The sequence below is a fragment of the Sinohyriopsis cumingii genome, chromosome 1 (genome assembly GCF_028554795.1).
Source record: "Sinohyriopsis cumingii isolate HCF-2022 chromosome 1, ASM2855479v2, whole genome shotgun sequence".
Classification (NCBI taxonomy): Eukaryota; Metazoa; Mollusca; class Bivalvia; order Unionida; family Unionidae; genus Sinohyriopsis; species Sinohyriopsis cumingii.
The window spans coordinates 178,511,612-178,534,070 of NC_142961.1; the positions used below are offsets into that span (position 1 = coordinate 178,511,612).

General features: G+C 33.7%; 1 protein-coding gene across 1 annotated transcript in view; it reads left to right on the plus strand.

The window, feature by feature from the left end:
• Positions 1–20,826, plus strand: part of LOC149808462 (ras-related protein Rab-38-like) — a 42,389-nt gene extending 21,563 nt beyond the window's left edge. The window contains exon 9 of the mRNA XM_089968979.1: positions 1,045–20,826. Within this exon, the coding sequence (XP_089825105.1) occupies positions 1,045–1,214 (170 nt within the window). The 3' untranslated portion in view covers positions 1,215–20,826. The remainder of the gene's footprint in view (positions 1–1,044) is intronic.
• The last annotated feature ends 1,633 nt before the right edge of the window (positions 20,827–22,459 follow it).

Here is a 22,459-nt window from a genome sequence, read left to right on the forward strand (position 1 = left end):
TCCTTTTGCAGGGCACTTGTCCTGGCTTGAATGTGATTTGTATCCGTATTGTTCACAGGTTGCGTTGATGCTTTGTCTGGAAGACGTGGTCCATATCTTCTTTGGCTGTAGTTCTTTTATCTTGGCCTGTCATTGGATTGTCACATGCGCTTCAGGTCTGGCTGATGCAGACATGGTCTGGAGCTGCTCCTGCACATATTCATGGCTTTGATAGATGTTAATATCACTTTCCAAGGTCAAATTTTCACCTTCGCTGTTAAGTTTTTCTCATATCCTTGATGATGATACCCCAAACAATTCTGTCACGAATCATGTCGTCTTCATCTTTGAAGAGACAGTCTTTGGCCAAGAGTTTCAATGAAGTCATATATTGGTATGTTGTCCTGGACCCTCGAATTTCATTGTTAAACCTAAATCTGGCAAAGACCGGATTTAATTTTGGTTGCACATGAAGTTTGAATTTTGCAAAGAGCATTGACGGGTCCTTTTTATCTTCATCCGTCATAGTCTATGTGTTGAAAATATCTCTACCTTTGTCTCCTACCCAAAGTAGAATGTAGTTGGCTTTGATCGCATCACTTCTTCTACTCATCAGTTCGTTAAATATTAATTCAGTGTTGTTGGAATTTAGCCCATGATATGGTAAGGTTGGAATTGTCCTAGTGTATAGTAGGGGTTGGCACGACTACTGTGATCTCTACTGACTGTCAACATTGCTTGATGAAATGGTCAGCGAGGTTAACATTCAGTAGAGTTCACATCAGTCTGCTGATGAAGTCCTTAGCATAAGGACGAACGCTTCAGGTTAGCTTTCTCTATTTTTTGTATGTATGTAATTGAAAAGTTAAATACATTGTCAAATATAGCTTTATGTCATGTATTACCAGTACTATAACTAATAACTTTGATTATGATAAAGAAATAAATTGGTGTGAAATTTTGAATAATTTCAAAAAAATGTTCTCATTCATAATTGTCTTGTTAAAGCAACGTTCAGATAAACAGAGATTAATTTAAGGAGACTGCTGTGTTTTTATCTTACAGATGAGGCAATGAAATTCCTAATAGAGAAGATCTTGAGTCTTCCCACTGGGAGTCAGTCCCCAACTGAACACATCTCATTGCCAACTGAAACAGACAGGGTTTTCCATTACGAAGAATCTTTTCAGAGAGAAGAAGGACCAGAGAAAAAATCAGCGTGCTGTAACAGCTGATAGTTGTTATTTTTAGTAACTTAGATTGTATTACCTGTAATTGGTCCATGTCAGTTGATTAAATGGCAGCTCTATCCAGTCATGAACAGCTATCAGCTGATTCTAATTGACAGTCATTATGGATGAATCATTACATTGTATTACAGTCACTTGAAGATTTTATACATATAACAAGAGCAGATTATATGGGGTGCATCTTGCAGCAATTGCATACCCTAAATTTTGATTGAATTTAAAGAAGAATAGATTGAACTATTTAGCAAGAAATAGATGTGACATATATTTTGATTTTATCATAAGAATTTACATTTTATTTGTACTAGATTATTTTTCAGTTGGCAGTGAGACACTTCTACATGTATCAGTTTTGATCAAATTGGTTTTCCATAGATAACTTCAGTGTGTGCTCACTTATAAGTTGAGTCCAACTTCAAACATTATAGACGCTGATCTGCCATGACATAACGCTCTGCATTATAGACCCTGATCTGCCATGACATAATGCTCTGCATTATAGACCCTGATCTGCCATGACATAATGCTCAGCATTATAGACCCTGATCTGCCATGACATAGCGCTCTGCATTATAGACCCTGATCTGCCATGACATAACGCTCTGCATTATAGACCCTGATCTGCCATGACATAATGCTCTGCATTATAGACCCTGATCTGCCAAGACATAATGATCTGCATTATAGACCCTGATGTGCCATGACATAACGCTCTGCATTATAGACCCTGATCTGCCATGACATATCACTCTGGATGTTTTTGTTCTACTAATTGCTCCTAACAACTGCATTATGCAATGGCAGATCTCAGTCTGTTATAAGCAGATATAATGCAGTAGCTACAGGTTTGAAATCTGCCCACTTTAAGCATTCTTTTGAATGTGTACATAACATGCATGCATACATGTAGCAACATGCTTACCAATTAGCACCGTAACTTACACACATATACAAACATGCCTACATATTGGCCTTATGAAAGCATTCATATGCTTCTTTAAAACCACATGCATAAAGTATTTACACGCATTATTTTACAAGGCTGCACTTTCTTCTATACCTTCCCTTCTACAGTTGAATGAAGTGACAACCATCTTGTGGATTCCTGGCTTTGGCAACTAATTTGTCAGATATTGATTCTAGGAAGAAATGAACAAGATTCAAAGAATTATAAGTTATTTTTAACTTATTTAGCTGAACCTTGCAATATACAGATTTCATGCATCATAGAGGTTATTATTTTTGTTAAAGGAGTCTCACTCATGCTTTATCTATTTATTTATTTATTTATTTACTGTGAATTCGCTGAATTATGAGGGGTACCAGTTTTTATGAATTTTGTGGTTGTGACAAATCATTAATGTTCAGTCTCCATGAACACTGATCCCTCTGGAAATTAATAGACCCTTCCACAGGCTGTAAATGTAAATAGCAGTGAATTTGTCACGTTTATTTCAAAACAACAAAAATTGTGTACCCACGAAAATAAATGAATTCATGATGTATTTATATAATTAACATAGTACTGTGATCTTGGGTTAACAGCATCAGAAAATCTGGATCATAATGAGATGTGAGGTGTCAAGTCATGATCTGGATGAATCATTTAATGATGATGAGACATGATCAAGCAACCATGACTAAATTACACCACTCCCTCGATAACTCGCGCCCTGATAACTCGCAAACCCGCTTATAACGTGGTGTCAGGTGTGGATCCCATTTTTTAAACCCCAAAATACCCCAAAAATGTATCCCTATTTGTTGAACTTGAAGAAAATTGTGATCAAAATTGGTAACGGAAACTTTGATGTATTGATAGGACCTGGAAATTTTAATCAACACTATAAAACATCAGATTTAAAAATAACTCGTACAATTTTGTACATTTTCTTTCCAAACTACATTTCTAGTACACCGCAATTAACGACATTTAAGGAAATTTCGATCAATGAAAATGTCACTTACGCTGAGTGGAGGCAGTACTTTAATAAATAAATACAGATTAAATAATTTTTTTTATCAATTGAAATTTGTGTTCTAGTTACATCTTTTAGTTCCTTTTAAATGTAATCATCATAAGTGCAATGTGTCGTCTTGTAATTAAATGTAAAATGCGTCAATCTACCGTAACAGCTATGTCCGCGAGCGTTTCTCTGAGAACCTAATTAAGTGCCGACCGTGTTTTGATAACTGACTTGCGGAAGTATTTGTTGTATTGTTGCACTGAATTAAAAGCTGGCCTCCTTTATATTATCACATTAATTATGTCTTTTGAATAAAAAAGGAGGTGGAATAAAAGAAAAGTTAAAAGGCACAAAAATCAGACTAACTTAAAATCTAGCGGCCTCGGTCATATGTCGGGTGAACTCACTTCATTTGATCAATCGAACACTGTAATAAACGTTATTGTGTACGTAACAGAAGCTACCTTAAATTAACCGACTCTTTCATAATTGTGATCAAAGATAACAAAGCAGCAAAGTGAAATGAATACTTCATAAAATAAAGAGCTTGATTTCACACATACGGACCATTGTGGGCAAGCACATTTCAGAGAATTCTTGAACTGGCATTTAGAGATATCCTCAGGGATGATAAGAAGTTTCATTATTACTTCCATTGAAATGACGACATTAACAGTGTACTATTTGAACAATAAAAAATTGAGTTACGACGTAGACATGTCACAAAATAAATGTCGCATGTTTTTGAAAAAAAAGGAATCTTGTTTGGTGGTGTATCAACAGTTAGTCTAGTTCCCAAATTGTGGACCTCCAATATGGCAAGATACCATTAAATACCAGTACGGGAACCAGACTCATCAAGAAAACAAAAAGCAGTGACGTAATACACAGATTTTTCGCATTCATGTGATGGTTGTTCAAACCAGTTGGAACAATCTTTTATATGCTGGAAATTTTGAGAAAAAAAATGTTTTTTAAACAGAATAACGAACAACTTCATTAGAAAAAGTGCATTATTAAAAATTATTATCGACGTGATTGTAAAACGAGGATTCAGTCATTAAACAGCCCAGTTCCCTACCCCCCGTCCCCCCCCGGTTTTCTCTATGTCAAATCGATTTTTTCAATTTTTGGAGGTCTCTTAGTAACTCACGCCTCACTTATAGTGTGGTCAATGTTTGTGGACCCCGTTGTGCGTGAGTTATTGAGGGAGAGGTGTACTGTGATAATGATATTTTTGTTATATACCTATCAGTTTTCAGGTAATTTAATAAAATCACAATACTTAACTGGTCAACAAAATAAATTACATATTGAATAGCTGATATGTGCATGAATATCACAGTCTAATGAATGAAGCATGTGAAAGAGCAGTCATTATTTTCACTACGATCACTGTTAGTAAGAGAAATTCTTCAATACATGGCAACAGCAGACACATATATGTGATTTATAATATTTATGTAGTTCTCAAATTTTGCACCATGAAAGATTTTAACAGCTGAATAACTCAGAATGTTTCTGAGTCCAGGCTAAATCTCCGAGACAGACATTGTGGGGCTATGATGAGTATTTAGCGTCTAAATGACATCATTGTTTTGACAGTTATTTACAATGGGATGGGATTGGACACATTTATGGAAATTGATGATACAGATTTTATTTACAATGGGATTGGACACATTTATGGAACTTGATGATACAGATTTGATTTACAATGGATTGGACACATTTATGGAACTTGATGATGCAGATTTTATTTACAATGGGATTGGACACATTTATGGAAATTGATGATACAGATTTTATTTACAATGGGATTGGACACATTTTTGGAAACTGATGATACAGATTTTATTTACAATGGGATTGGACACATTTTTGGAAATAGATGATACAGATTTTATTTACAATGGGATTGGACACATTTATGGAACTTGATGATACAGATTTTTATTTACAATGGGATTGGACACATTTATGGAAATTGATGATACAGATTTTATTTACAATGGGATTGGACACGTTTATGGAAATTGATGATTCAGATTTTATTTACAATGGGACTGGACACATTTATGGAAATTGATGATACAGATTTTATTTACAATGGGATTGGACACATTTATGGAACTTGATGATACAGATTTTATTTACAATGGGATTGGACACATTTATGAAACTTGATGATACAGATTTTATTTACAATGGGATTGGACACATTTATGGAAATTGATGATACAGATTTTACTTACAATGGGACTGGACACATTTATGGAACTTGATGCAGATTTTATTTACAATGGGATTGGACACATTTATGGAAATTGATGATACAGATTTTATTTACAATGGGACTGGACACATTTATGGAAATTGATGATACAGATTTTATTTACAATGGGACTGGACACATTTTTGGAAATTGATGATGCAGATTTATTACAGAGGATACTACTCATTACTTTTTTGTGTCAAGTGAGACAACAGCATAGTTGTTCACACTTGTTCATAACTGGGAAACATCAAGGAAAAAATAATTCTAACTATGTTTGTGAGGATGGTGATATGGGATCAGAAAATTCAGAATCTTTCTTGGGTAAAATACTGATAGTTGTGTAATAAGTTAATTTATTGTCAGCTGATTAAAGTATACTATTTCAGTCTGTGTCATACTATTTCAGTCTGTGTCATACTATTTCAATCTGTGTCATACTATTACAGTCTGTGTCATACTATTTCAATCTGTCGTACTATTTCAATCTGTGTCATGCTATTTCAATCTGTGTCATACTATTTCAGTCTGTGTCATACTATTTTAGTCTGTGTCATACTATTTTAGTCTGGTGTCATACTTTTAAGAGATTGATTCTTTGCCAGGTAACATAGATAATGCAACAATGACAGGATACTACTGGAGGTGTTCAAAATGAAGCATCTCAGACTTGTCCAAGAGGTATTCCGGCAAGTCAAGTCCTGCATGGGATAGTTGATGGGGTTAGGGCCATTTCCATTGATAAGAATTGTTCCAATATTGAAGCAACCATAATTAAAGAACTCCATGAAGAAAGATACAATTTGTGCATAAGATGATTGGCGAAGAGAAGCAAAATAGAAGTGCAGCCTTAATAATTCAAATTAAATGAAGTAAAAATTGTGTGGGTTGTCAGTAATTTGATTAAATGAGTCTAATTATAACTAGTCATTTTCCTGTCCAATGACAGGTTATACAGTTCATTTTATCCCAGATGTTTGAATGTTCAAACAGCAATGGCCGCTATAAAAAATTTAAGAATTTTTTTTTATATATAAAGGATGTGGTCAATATGTTTGCCATATATTTCAATAATTTACAAACAAGCACCTTGGAGGAATCACTACATTGGTTTACTTATTAGATTTATGTACAATACTTTTTTGCAAGGTAGTTCATGAAGGAAAAGGAAATTAGAGTAGCATGGTGTGATATCATTAAGGCCTTTGACAAAATGTCTGGCGCTAAAGGTTTAATTCACAAGCTAAGAAATATTGGATTTGATTATGGAGATTTGGAATGATTTGAAAATTATCTCTCAAACAAGATGCATAAAGTTGTAACAGAAGGTTGCAATTCAGGCCAACAACATGTCAGGGTGTGCCCCAGAGATCTATCCTTGGACCACTGTTATTTTTTACTAATGATATTGTCACTGATATTTGGTCCAGTAAAAGACTGGTTGTTAATGATAGATCGTTGTCAGTTTTAGTTGATGACCCAACCCTGGCAGCTGGTTTTCTGAATGATGACCTACTTAAAAACAATTCATTGGTTATTTTGTGGCTAGTTGACATTAATCCAAACAAAACTGATTTAATGACCATATCCAGAAAATCTTATAGGGAACAACACCCACATCTTTTAATGAATGACAAGGTTGTTATGAATGTCACTTTTTATAAACACTTGGACTTTACTTTAATTGAATCCTTATGTTAACAATATACACATACAGGAAGTAACTACAAGGCATGAAAGTGTTTAACATGGTAAGAAGTTTGAAATATAGCTTGATAGAAAATTATTTCATCTTTATAAGACCTCTTTTGGAGTATGGGGATATTACCTGTGATAAATGCAGCCAGTATAAAAAAGATGAAAAAATACAAGCTGAAGCAGGTATAATCATTTGTGGGGCAGCAAAATCTACATTATAAGCTAGAATTTTGGAGGAGATGAAATGTGAAAGACTTTCAGCAAGGTGCTACAAACATAAAATGATAACTTTTTTTAAAATGGGTAGGTAATAGACAACTTTGTAATGTAACAAACCTCAAAATGCCCATCGCCAGGAAAAATCTTTACCAAAATTCATTGTTGCAAAATGGAATCTTCTCCCTGTGAAATTTCAAAACAACCCTTCATTGTACTATTTTAAATTACACCTAAATATGAACCTAGAAAGAAATAATAGTCCCATCCTATTACTATCGGTAATTCCCTAGAAAAAAATAGTCCCATCCTATTACTATCAGTAATCCCCTAGAAAAAAATAATAGTCCCATCCTATTACTATCAGTAATCAAGGAGAAAGAAATAATAGTCCCATCCTATTACTATCAGTAATCCCCTAGAAAGAAATAATAGTTCCATCCTATTACTATCAGTAATCCCCTAGAAAGAAATAATAGTCCCATCCTATTACTATCAGTAATCCCCTAGAAAAAAATAATAGTCCCATCCTATTACTATCAGTAATCCCCTAGAAAGAAATAATAGTCCCATCCTATTACTATCAGTAATCCCCTAGAAAGAAATAATAGTCCCATCCTATTACTATCAGTAATCCCCTAGAAAGAAATAATAGTTCCATCCTATTACTATCAGTAATCCCCTAGAAAGAAATAATAGTCCCATCCTATTACTATCAGTAATCCCCTAGAAAAAAATAATAGTCCCATCCTATTACTATCAGTAATCCCCTAGAAAGAAATAATAGTCCCATCCTATTACTATCAGTAATCCCCTAGAAAGAAATAATAGTCCCATCCTATTACTATCAGTAATCCCCTAGAAAGAAATAATAGTCCCATCCTATTACTATCAGTAATCTCCTAGAAAGAAATAATAGTCCCATCCTATTACTGTCAGTAATCCCCTAGAAAAAAATAATAGTCCCATCCTATTACTATCAGTAATCAAGGAGAAAGAATAGTGCAAGACTATGACTTAGTTATAGTTTACTAAATGATGATCTTTTCATTTGTCATCAAGCAACAGATTTTATAACAATCTTATGATTCTTTTTTAATATCTAATCATGTTTCAGTGCTTGCTATATCATTCGTTCATTAATCAAATTGCGTAATTAAATATTGTTGGCAATAAGGAGAGAGGCTTGAAATAAGCTTATGCTTAATGCTATATGGTCTTTCCGCAATGACCTCATTATATCAATACTCTTTAAGGCAAACCAGATTCATTATTCTGCTGAATGGTTTTGTTTATCTCAGATCACCTTATCATAAAACTACTCAAAGCCTCCTGTATGGTGATTGTTTATCTCAGATCACCTTATCATAAAATTACTCAAAGCCTCCTGTATGATGATTGTTTATCTCAGATCACCTTATCATAAAACTACTCAAAGCCTCCTGTATGGTGATTGTTTATCTCAGATCACCTTATCATAAAACTACTCAAAGCCTCCTGTATGGTGATTGTTTATCTCAGATCACCTTATCATAAAACTACTCAGAGCCTCCTGTATGGTGATTGTTTATCTCAGATCACCTTATCATAAAACTACTCAAAGCCTCTTGTATGGTGATTGTTTATCTCAGATCACCTTATAAAACTACTCAAAGCCTCTTGTATGGTGATTGTTTTTCTCAGATCACCTTATCATAAAACTGCTCAAACCATTTAACAGTACTGCTTACACTTGCTAATAGTTATTGGCATTAATTATCATTTTAATGAAAGGTTTCTCTCTCTCACTTTATATATATATATATATATATATATATATATATATATATATATATATATATATATATAATTTTGGTTAAGATTACAGAAGATCATGTTTTCAAACCAATCATATAGATTTGGGAATCAGCAACCATGTTTTTCAATAACAAAAACATCATGCAGGTGGAGGGAATAACGGCATAAATAAATCTGTATTTTTTTCCTTCACATGATATGTCATATTATGGAAGGTATGATATACCAGCAATTGAATAAGCTGTCTAAACTTTATATTAAATAAGGCTCAACATGGTCTTCCATCCAAATTTTTTACCTATAGCCAGACAGGTCAAGGAGATTAAGGTGTTGTTGTTTTTTTTACTGTAGTTGTTGTTGTTGATCTTGGAACTCCATTTTTTAGTAAGGTATGGGGAAAAATGCATTACCACTGTGTGGGGTCTAACCTCACCCAGCCTACAGATTCAGAGACAGCACTACTAGATCTGGGATTTAGCCCACTTGCCCACTAGCATTCATTCCTTGATGCACAAAATTTACATGCTATTAAAGTGTTCAATTAGGCTTCATGTGCTGTACAGATTTTTCATGAGCAATTCAAGCTTGTTGTAATTTAAGTATTTACATTCATCAAAAGAAGAAGTTGGACATTTTACTGTGATTCTAAATGTCTTCTAGGACTTGAAGAAAAAAAGGGTTAATTTACCCCATAACTTTCTATGTCATTCAGCTTTTTCTCAGAAGGCTTTGTGACATATATTAATGATCAAAATGGTTGCTCATCATCATACATTCAGATGTACTCATTTTCTTGTCATGTCACATTTTATTACATACCCATCATTATATTTCTCATGATTCAGGAGGATGTCACCCAACAAATAGCCATGTAACAACCATGCTATAATTAGATGTACAGTCTTAGTAGATAGATGGGATTAAAGAATATTTTTAAAAAACCCACATAAAAACATTTTTATTATGAAATAACTGTTTAGGGTACATAAAAAGCACATTATCAGTACAGTAACTTGATATGTTTACTTGTATCACATGACCCGATGTCCTTTCACTATCGAACTTGACACAATACATGTATAAGCCTCCAGATCAATATACTGTACTGATAATGCGCATGTATTGCAAAGTCATTAAAGGTTTACAGGGTTACAAGCAAGATCACAGGATAACAGATTAGGTATTATAACTACAATTATCTCCAAAATGGGATCCATGACCATTTCTTGTATGATGGATCATATTATATTGAGGTCCTTGATAATGAGGAATAAGTGTCCTCAGTCACTTGGTCTTATTGATAATGAGGAACCAGTGTCCTCATTCACCTGGTCTTGTCTTTTTGACAATGAGGAACCAGTGTCATTATGTTGGTCTTAATAATGAGGAACAAGTATCCTCATTCAGTTGGTCTTATTGATAATGAGGAACCAGTGTCCTCATTCACCTGGTCTTGTCTTTTTGACAATGAGGAACCAGCGTCATTATGTTGGTCTTAATAATGAGGAACAAGTATCCTCATTCAGTTGGTTTTATTGATAATGAGGAACCAGTGTCCTCATTCACTTGGTCTTATTGATAATGAGCAACCAGTGTCCTCATTCACCTGGTCTTGTCTTTTTGACAGTGAGGAACCAGTGTCATTGTGTTGGTCTTAATAATGAGAAATGAGTATCCTCATTCAGTTGGTCTTATTGATGATGAGGAACCAGTGTTATCATTCAGTTGGTCTTGTCTTTTTTGATAACGAGTATCATTATGCTGATCTTATTGTTAATGACAATCCAGGGTCCTAATTCAGTTGGTCTTATTGATAATGAGGAACCAGTGTCCTCAGTCACTTGGTCTTATTGATAATGAGGAACCAGTGTTCTCATTCACCTGGTCTTGTCTTTTTGACAATGAGGAACCAGTGTCATTATGTTGGTCTTAATAATGAGGAACAAGTATCCTCATTCAGTTGGTCTTATTGATAATGAGGAACCAGTGCTCTCATTGAGTTGGTTTTATTGATAACGAGGATCTGGTGTCCTCATTCAGTTGGTCTTATTGATAATGAGGAACCAGTGTCCTCATTCACTTGGTCTTATTTTATTTTATCCAAAATGATATTTTGACTACAAAAATTTACAGCATTTGTATATTTATTTATGATTTCAATTATTTATTCATACTGTTGCTCAGGATGTATAAAAGCTGTACTATGACATTCATGTACATTTTAATTTTTAAGATATATTTCTTACCACCTGTATGCATCTTGATTTTTAATGAATTTAATTAGTTCAAATGTTTACTAATTTAGTCTTTGATATACTGTTACTAATTACATGACAAGATAAATTCTTACATTTGGCCAGTTTTAGCTGGTTTCTTATGTGATTGTAATGTGAATTGCATGGCAAAGCTGTCAAACATGTGATTGTAATGTGAATTGTATGACAAAGCTGTCAAACATGTGATTGTAATGTGAATTGTATGACAAAGCTGTCAAACATGTGATTGTGATTTAATTTCTACTTAGACAATGTGATTTCTTGTGTTTTTTGAAAACAAATGTTTTCATGTTTAGAAAAAAATCTCATTTATTTTGTTGTTGTTGTTGTTGTTGTAGGGTTTAACGCCATTTTTCAGCACATGATAGGCTAGACATGGTGGCCAGTATTAATGGTGGAGGAAGAACCCGGGTAAACCCCCGGAAAGAACCACCGACCCACGAGAAGCTACTGGCAAGCTTTCTAACATACCCACATTGGCTGAATCTGAGACTTAAACCCACGCAGACAGATGTGAGATGGCAGTGATCTGTAACGGAAAGCGCTTTAGGCCACTAGAGGCCTCCTCCTTTATTTTTGTAGGTTCCCTATATTTGGAATATAATATATGTACCTTTAGCATTTGATCAGGTGAGAATAACAAACCTTGTTTTCTGTATGCAAACATGTACCAGGGCACTTTGGAATGATTTAGAACTTTTCTACTTGGTCCTCAGGCTCTTGGACCTATATAACGATACACATATGATTATGCTCATGCATACATCTTAGTCAGTAGAATGAACTTTAAACCTTGTATATTTTAATGTCATGTGTTCGTATTTATACAGCTAACAAAACAACATTCCTGTCATCAAAGGTTAAGTAAAATGGTTTGTTATTTCTTTCTTGATCAAACTTTCCAGCATTACAATCCAACAAGGGAATCATTAAGTCCAGTCAGAAGGATTGCAACATAATGTTTATCATGCACACAAGATTAAATCTGCAAGACAAGTGTCAGTGTTAATCATTATTTTTGGTGCTAAAGGATTTTGCCTGTGGCTTTATACACATAACTAAGGTCAGTTGAGGTAATTCTTGGCACTAAAGGATTTTGCTTGTGGCATTGTACACATAACTAAGGTCAGTTGAGGTAATTCTTCAAAGAAATAGTTACACAGTGATTCATTTTAATGTTACTAAATAATTGACAAAACAATAGTATGTTATCTTTGAGTATAAATGACATTATTAGAATGAAATACAAGTAAATTGGTAATTATGGTAGTTAGGCAATGATTTTATAAGCCTATCTTAAGTATGTCATATTATTGTAACACTTTGACCCTCCATCCATTAACACTGCTTGTCAGGCCAATAACTTATCAAGTTTACATTGATTTAGGTGAAACTGTAACCAGATATATATTATTGTGATTTGATGCCCTGTGTGTTGTATTAAATAGTCGGGTCTTATCTCTGAGGTCACCGTGACAGCAAAGGAAAATGTAACTATTTGACCCTTAACCTTTTCTGGGCTGTAGCCTTTAAACCAGTCTGACAGAAGATATATTCATGAATTTTACACATATACATCATCAGTGTGTCACATACTGGTCACATCCCATACCATGTGATAAAGATAACAGCAAAGAAAAGTGCATGTAATCTGTAACTGATTAAAACTTCACCCAAACATTATGACTAGTATTCCATACCATAGACATGCCCCCAACGTGAAAAAAGGTATTGTGAACATGGGATAAATTTTAGAGCCATCCTTATTCACAAATTTTCTTCAGAATTCTATAACTTTTAAACAACTTCATGGATTGAAAGCAAATATGTGTGCACATTGCAGATTTCATTACTGCTCAAATGTTCTGGAAGGACTTGATGAATTTCAGTACAATTCAGTATGAAACTAACCAAGCCATACATTTAACTTTATGCTGCCATAAGTTTCACCAAGGTTGCACAAACCTGCTGTTTTAACTTCCTTCTTAATAAAGACTTTTGAAATTTTATATTGCATATATTTCTTGTGTCATTAACATTCCAGAATTGAAATGCTTAAAAAAACATAAACACACACACACATACACATACACATGGTAAAGACATGGTATATAGTACATATGATGCTTTTGTTCAAACTTTATGACAGTAAACTGGTCACATGTGGGGTATATTTTCTTTTGGAATTATGTTGGCACATAAAATATAAATGCTTTTAATTATTGATTCTCACTGGGCAAATTTTGAATGAATTAGTTGTGTACAGACTAACACCACCAGCAACAACACCACCAACATATGCTTGAATCAATATCTGCATAGTATTGTCACAGAGAACTATGAATGGCATGTTATAATTTTAGAAAATGTTACACAGATATAGTTGATGTGGTAGACACTTGGCTATATACAGCTTTCCTTATACGCATGTAATACCAGCATCTCTGACATTGATAAGTGATTGTTGTTCATAAAGAGACTAAGGAATGCAGCAGTCATCTGGCCATAGGCTACATGAAATTGTGGTATGGTCCTGTGGTCATCATACATCTGTTGCCCAACCATCATCTGTCCACCCATAACCATATGCTACATTTGACTTTAAAGTGCACTGGGTGCATTTGGACCAAACTTAGCTGGAATTTGATATTCAGTCTGGTTTCCATGGTATTGGGGTTGCTAACATAGGAATGATTTGAAAAATCTACTTATAATTTCTTTAGAGCATCAGTTTTTATTAGATTTGGTAGGAATCTTTGTTAGGATATGATCTATAAAAAAAAAATAATCCCAGGATTGATTGTCTAGCATTGATTTGGTTTCTTTCACAAACAGGTGGAAAACCTATTTTTTTATTTTTCTGTAGGATGGCTGAGCCAGTTTGGATCAAACTGATTAGTGTTTATTGGGACATGCAATTTCACACTTGAGTCTGCTGTGGCTCCCCTTACAATGTGTAGCTTCCACAGCAACCAGGTGGAAAACCTATTTTCAACTTCTCCAGAATGGCTTTGACAATTTTGATCAACCTTGATAAGATTGATTCATTAGGCCTGTTCTGTTAAAATCATGTACAAGATGGCTTCTCTAGCAATTGTGTGGATTTTTGGCAACCAGGTGGAAAACATATTTGAACTTTTTAGGGAGAACTAGGCTGATTTTGATTAAAATTGGTAGGAATGTTTCAAAGGATATGCTCTATTTAATTTAGAGATGGCTCCCTTGGCAGTAGATTGTCTTCCATAGCAACCATGTGGAAAATTGATTTTTGATGTTTTCTCCAGAATGATTGAGCCAATATTTAGCAACTTGGTTAGCATAGACTATGTTCCATTAGATTTGTATGTAGGGTAGCTGCCATAGAAACAATGTGATTGCTATAGCAACTATGTGCAAAGCCTGTTTTCAACACCCGAGTCAGTTTTGCTAATCTTTGTATCAGATGCTTCATGTTTTTCAACAGTGGTTAATTTGCCATCATATGGTTTCCACATCATCTAAGTGGAAAACCTTTTTTCAACTTCTTGAGGATCTCTGATCCAGTTTTTATCACACTTGGTTGGAATCTTTCAGTAGGCAAATTCATACAATTCCCAAGCAACAATGTGGCTTCCATAGCAGCCAGGTTGAAAAGAGATATTAACTTCCTGTAAAGAACAGTTGAACCGATATTGATCGACCTTCGTGGGAAAAGTCCTTATGATGTGCTCTAACAGACTTTAGTGTGGTGCATATAGTAACTGTGTGGCTTCTAAAGCAACCAGGTGGAAAAACTACAAAATGATTCTCATTTCTCTTGAAGTGTGGATATTGTTACAAATTAATTTTATGCAAAAAGGGTGTGAAGAAAGATGTTCTTTCCAAAACTGGTGGAACGTATAAGACAAACTTTGATAGAGTCCTGACAGGAATGCTTTTCAATATATTTGCAAAAATGAAGATAAAATATTTAGGCCTGCAGAAGTTACTTGAGTAGAAAACATTTATACATGTTAAATGTCACCGATTCAAAGGAAATAGGTGTACATCATCCTGACACTGTGTATTTCAGCCCAAGTTACCTGCTTTATTGCTAGTATATATGCCTTTGAAATAATATATGCCAGGTGAGCAGTATCAAGCCTACTTTGGCCTTTTGTTTTTATCCATAGGATACATACATTAAGTGTGCATATTTTGGCTTTACATAGTTATATACTTGTATATTTAAAGATTTATGTCATTTGAAAATTATTTTGCAGGTAATTTGCTAAAGGTTTTACACAGTATCATTATGGTAATCATGTATATGTGATTTCTCCTTCAGTCTTTACTAATTAATCTTTATTAATTAATCATTAATGACCTGTTTTAAATGTACACTTTTATCACTTGTGTTGTCATGTGTGCGTAATTTTGTTTAATGTTGTGAAGTTGAATCTTTTTAGGTAAGTCACAATCTATAATTACATATGTTTCCATTTGTAAAGAGCATAGACCCTGATCTGCTGGTGTTTTATCTTACAGTATGTAATGGCAGACCTATGTATACATTGGTCACTCGTTGTACATGTATACACCTGTTCCTTGTTTCATGCACCCATATAATTCGTGAACCATCTATGTGTATACAGGTGCAGATCCCAGGTTTTTTCCTTACAGAAAAAGAAAAAAATACAAACTCCTATTTGTTTAATGTCATATATACAGTTAAGTTGAAATAGTCATAATGAAATTCCAAATATTCTAGTAACAAATTGTAGTTAAGTTGAAATAGTCATAATGAAATTCCAAATATTCTAGTAACAAATTGTACAGTTAAGTTGAAATAGTCATAATGAAATTCCAAATATTCTAGTAACAAATTGTACAGTTAAGTTGAAATAGTCATAATGAAATTCCAAATATTCTAGTAACAAATTGTACAGTTAAGTTGAAATAGTCATAATGAAATTCCAAATATTCTAGTAACAAATTGTACAGTTTATTGATACTGTTTCAAAAGTATTTCCTCACTTTAAAAAAATGTACAGTGAAAAGTAAATGAATTAAATGTTGGCATATGCCTACTGTTGGAATTACTGTAAAAATAATTGCAAATTAAAGAAGCTTTGTCAGGTGGAACAATTGTTCTAATTTTATCATTAATTCAGTTTAAATGTTACCATCATGAAATGTTAATTGACTGTCATGGAGATGCCTGGGAGCCCTTTTCTGGGGATAATAAGTGCTTACTGAGTGACTAATTGACTTTTGGGAACATAAAAGTCCTTTGACACAGTAAAACCAGCTAATTAACAAATAAGTAGTCTCCAGTCAAGTACATTACATGAAACTGGCTGATATCACAGTAACATCTGAATCTAATTTCTTGGTAAAAGCACATACCACAGATATCTCCAAAAGTTGTTTGCCTTTGACTCATCTGTAGATTATACTTAAAAATTTGCAGTGATACATTTGAAAATAACATGCTAGCTCCATTAAAATGTAGACATAGTTTTCCATTTTATTTTTTTAATAAGTATTCTGTTCTGTGTTTGCTGTAGTGTTCTGGAGCAGTGTAATTGCTATATGCCAAATGTATTACAAGTACAAATGAGACTACTTGTATATTCTATCACTGCCATATGCTGTCTTGTGGGATTAACCAATGTAACCAGTTTGATGCATTTGGTTCCAGTGATTTATGAGTGTAACTCTTGCTAAGAGCTTTAGGTCATATGTGTTTCCTTATGGTGGATCCTGGTGTTTTTATAAAGAGAGGGAGGCAACACAGACACAAAAGTGTGACCAGTGATTTATATTAAAAATATGTCATTAGTTTCTTAGCTTTAATGTTTTGAGATCTAAATCTGTTTATATTAAAATCCATTATGTGAATATATTTATGCAACAAAGGAGATTATAATTTGCATGCATAATACTGATAGTTGATAGTACTACCCCTCTGGGTGCCAGTTGTAGCTCAGCTATTTGAGTGCCAGACTCGTAATCCAAGGCTAGTAGATTAAAAACCACACAGGCCAGCCAGGGTTGGTTGCCTTGATGTGTTCTTTGGAAATTCATTTAGCTCCAGTTTCCTTGGCATGATATAGCCATTAATGTGTTACAAAGTGTTGTTAAACACTACACACACACGAGACACACTACCCACTATCCTCCATTAATGTACAACAAATTTGAGTCTCGCTCGCTATTTCGTGGTCATGTGTATCCAGTGGTCACTGTTCATGGATATTGTTGCTTATGAGTTATTTAGGGAGATGTGTACATATTTTGCTCTGAGCTGGCAGACAAAATGAGTTTGATATAACATACGGATATGGTGACTTCAAAATGAGTTTGATATAGCATAATGATAAGGTGACTCCAAAATGAGTTTGATATAGCATAGGGACAGAGTGACTCCAAAATGAGTTTGATATAGCATAGGGACAAAGGTGACTCCAAAATGAGTTTGATATAGCATAGGGACAAAGGTGACTCCAAAATGAGTTTGATATAACATAGGGACAGAGTGACTTCAAAATGAGTTTGATATAGCATAGGGACAAAGGTGACTCCAAAATTAGTTTGATATAGTATAGGAACTTTGTGATTCTTTTAGGCCAAGACACATTCAAATATCACGTCAAAGAAGTTTTTTCCCAACTCAGAACAAAATGCAAAAAGTGCTAGTGCATATTTGTATTACATGCCTCCTCATTGTGTTAAATAATTCAATTTCTACAGTGCAAATGGAATTTAGAAAGCATTGAGATTTATCAGATTGTATCCATGCACAGGTGTCACATAGACCACTAAATAGTCTTAATATAGACAGGCATGCCATTGTTGAAATACAGATTAAAGAGCCATATCAGACAACATATCAAGCATGTAAGATTAAATATAATAGATTACAAATCACATACAGTAGTGTTGTTTTCATAATACTGCTTTATTGTTCATTCCAGATGGTTCCAATTATTGAAGGGATGAGAGTATTGTAGTCTCAGTGTTTTATAAATTCATTTACAATTACAGTTTTTCCAAAGTTACCCAAACTTTTGGATTTTTTGTCTCATTTCAATTTAATACTAGATTTTTCCCCATTATTGTATTCATTTGTAGCCAAGAGTCCTACAATTTTATGTTTACATTACTTTTTTTAATCCTTTTTTTTTGTCCATCATTGGCAACTAAGAGTTAAGTCAGATTTGAAATTTGATTTGCTTATTATTTAATTTTACTGGTTGTGCATTGTACATTTTTATATATTTCTTCACATAGCAGGGTGTATGTTAAACAAGCTTTTTTGGATAATAAGAAATCTTTTGGATATAAAAACTTAATACAGAAACTCAAAACATGATACACGCTAGCTCAATGTATAAACTGATCTCATATGTAGCACCATATGATTGCAATATAATTTGTGTCATAGAAATGTTGTTATAATTGTTGTAGTTTGAATATAGTAGTTGCTATATAGTTTGTGTCGTAGAAATATTGTTATAATTGTTGTAGTTTCAATATAGTAGTTGCAATATAGTTTGTATCATAGAAATATTGTTATAATTGTTGTAGTTTCAGTATAGTAGTTGCAATATAGTTTGTATCATAGAAATATTGTTATAAGTGTTGTAGTTTCAATATAGTAGTTGCAATATAGTTTGTATCATAGAAATATTGTTATAATTGTTGTAGTTTCAATATAGTAGTTGCAATATAGTTTGCAACATAGAAATATTGTTATAATTGTTGTAGTTTCAAACAACATTCTAATTCTCTTACATTTTGGGTAAGAAGTTATTGTAGCATAACTTTCTGAAATTGTGTAATGGTACTAATAATGATATATTTGATTTTTTCATGGTATTAGTGTTTTAAATATATGCTAGATTTTGTTTCAAGAAAAATATACACTGTTATAGAACTCAGCAATGATACATATACATAAGTTTTATTCTTTAATAAGCCTAATTTAAACAACAGTAAATTGCTATACATGTCAATGGTCTGCTTGAAAATGTTCTTTTTAAATCATTTGTTATGATTTATTGTAGAAATTGTGCCTTAAAAAAGAAACCCCACTTCTGCACTGAGAAATAATCATGCTGTGATATTTCACAATTACATTATGGAGTAAAACCCGACTAAAAAAACCTTTCCCATTGATCATGAACAAGCCAGTAACCATTAATGGAGATCGCTGAATCTATCTCATATTAGACTAGAAGTGTAATAGTTATTGATTGTTAGGCTAGACTAGAAGTATAATAGCTATTGCTTGTTAGGCTAGAAGTGTAGTAGCTATTGATTGTTAGGCTAGAAGTGTAATAGCTATTGATTATTAGGCTAGAAGTGTAGTAGCTATTGCTTGTTAGGCTAGAAGTGTAGTAGCTATTGCAAGTTAGGCTAAAAGTATAATAGCTATTGATTGTTAGGCTAGAAGTGTAATAGCTATTGATTGTTAGGCTAGAAGTGTAGTAGCTGTTGATTGTTAGGCTAGAAGTGTATTAGCTATTGATTGTTTAGCATGCATATCATGATTTACTTCCACTAAATTGTTTATTTCCACATGGCGTGCTTTATTTAGATTAGCTTAATCGGCTTTCCACCAACACAAATCACCATTGCTAGGGCTTTCCAACAGCAGGGCTAACACAGACACCCTTGCTAGGCCTTTCCAACAGCAGGGCTAACACAGACACATTTGCTAGGGCTCTTCAATAGCAGGGCTAACAAAACAAAATCACTGAAGCTACGGCTCTCCATCAGCAGGATTAGCAGCTCAAATCATGCTTGCTATGGTCAAATCAATTAAGTAATCCATAAAATAGTGGTTATTTATCACTGGCTGTCTTTACATTTTAATTGCTTCTATGATACTTAAATGTATAACTGTCCAATGGTGATAATATTTGAGGATTAAGCATGAAGCGTTGTGAATCATGACTAGTTATTGTTTATACAGGCTACAGGTTATAGGCATATATTATAGTGGCAAAAAAGGTCTCCACTATTTCCTAAGATTTATTAGAAATCTAGCTTTTATAAACAAGGCCTTACTGCAAGGTTTGGAAATAAAAATATTGTGCCTTTGATGTGACATACAGTGACATGGTAAATATGTTTTTTGCATAAACAAGCTAAATCACTCATGCATGAATTATCATTTTTGTCCTAACTGAAGTAATGTAGCAAGTTGGAAAAACATACTAGACACTTATACAGCATATAACTGATATAGATAAAACCTGTTTTATGGCTGATAAGACATTTGCAAGAAAGTCTTTTAGAGTTTATACTTTATGGTTGTTTATGGTTGTTTTCTTATTTATCATATATGTATATATTTTTATTAGAGACTTCAAATTAAGTAAAGCATTATTTTCATCTTATCCTACTGGTATCTTATTTGATTTAGAAATAAGAGAAAAATAATTCACATTCTATGCTTGTGTGTGATAGGGATATTCCACCCTTTTGTGGACAGGATTTCAATAAAGCTCATTCCAAGCTTTCAATTCTGACCCTTGGACCGGCTTTCCCTGTGCTACATATGCTCTTCATCTCCAATACATGTATAGTATATACTCATGTATATCTAGCATGCAACTGCAAATTTCATAAACCCAGATCTGCAGTAGCATATTATACCAGCAGATTTTTTTATCTATGCAGTTTGTTGGGACTAATTAATAAAACAAATAGCATAGACCCTGATCTGTTGTTACATTTCATGATTACAGATCAGGGTCTATGTTGTTTGCAGTTGGACCTGACTTGTAAGCATGTATATACATTATATATCCATGATTCCATCCATGTAGAACCATATACATTATATATCCACGATTCCATCCATGTAGAACCATATACATTATATATCTATGATTCCATCCATGTAGAACCGTCAATACACAGTATATATCCATGATTCCATCCATGTAGAACCATCAATACACATATTAGGTTGCATGCATATACATTATATATCCATGATTCCATCCATGTGGAACTATCAATACACAATATATATCCATGATTCCATCCATGTAGAACCATCAATACACAATGTACATCATATATCCATGATTCCATCCATGTAGAACCATCAATACATATACATTATATATCCATGATTCCATCCATGTAGAACCATCAATACATATACATTATATATCCATGATTCCATCCATGTAGAACCATCAATACACATATTAGGTTGCATGCATATACATTATATATCCATGATTCCATCCATGTGGAACTATCAATACACAATATATATCCATGATTCCATCCATGTAGAACCATCAATACACAATGTACATCATATATCCATGATTCCATCCATGTAGAACCATCAATACATATACATTATATATCCATGATTCCATCCATGTAGAACCATCAATACACAATATATATCCATGATTCCATCCATGTAGAACCATCAATACACAATATACATTATATATCCATGATTCCATCCATGTAGAACCATCAATACACATATTAGGTTGCATGTATATACATTATATATCCATGATTCCATCCATGTAGAACCATCAGTACACATATTATGTTGCATATAGTACACACTGAACTGCAGGCATTGTAGACCCAGATATGTCATAACATAATAAATAGATTTGGGTCTAGGCTATTTATTTGAATGCATCATTGTACCAGGTCAAGTAAAGATTTATCTACTGGTGTATACTGCAGTTGCAGATCTATATCTGCAGTGACTGCTCTGGTGACCTAAGTAATTTCAAGCATCTGCCTCAGATGTGGGAGGTAGAAGGTTCGAACCCCAGCTGAGTTATACCAAAGACTTATAAAAATAGTACTAACAGCTGCCTCACTTGGCGCTCAGCATTAAGAGGTTAGTGTTAGGACTGGTTGGCCTGGTTTCAGGATAATGTGACTGGGTGGGGACATCATGCTAGATGTCTGCGGCATGATGCCACAGTGCTAGCCATAACTATAAACTGCCTCACTGCAGACATCAGAACAATTTGACTG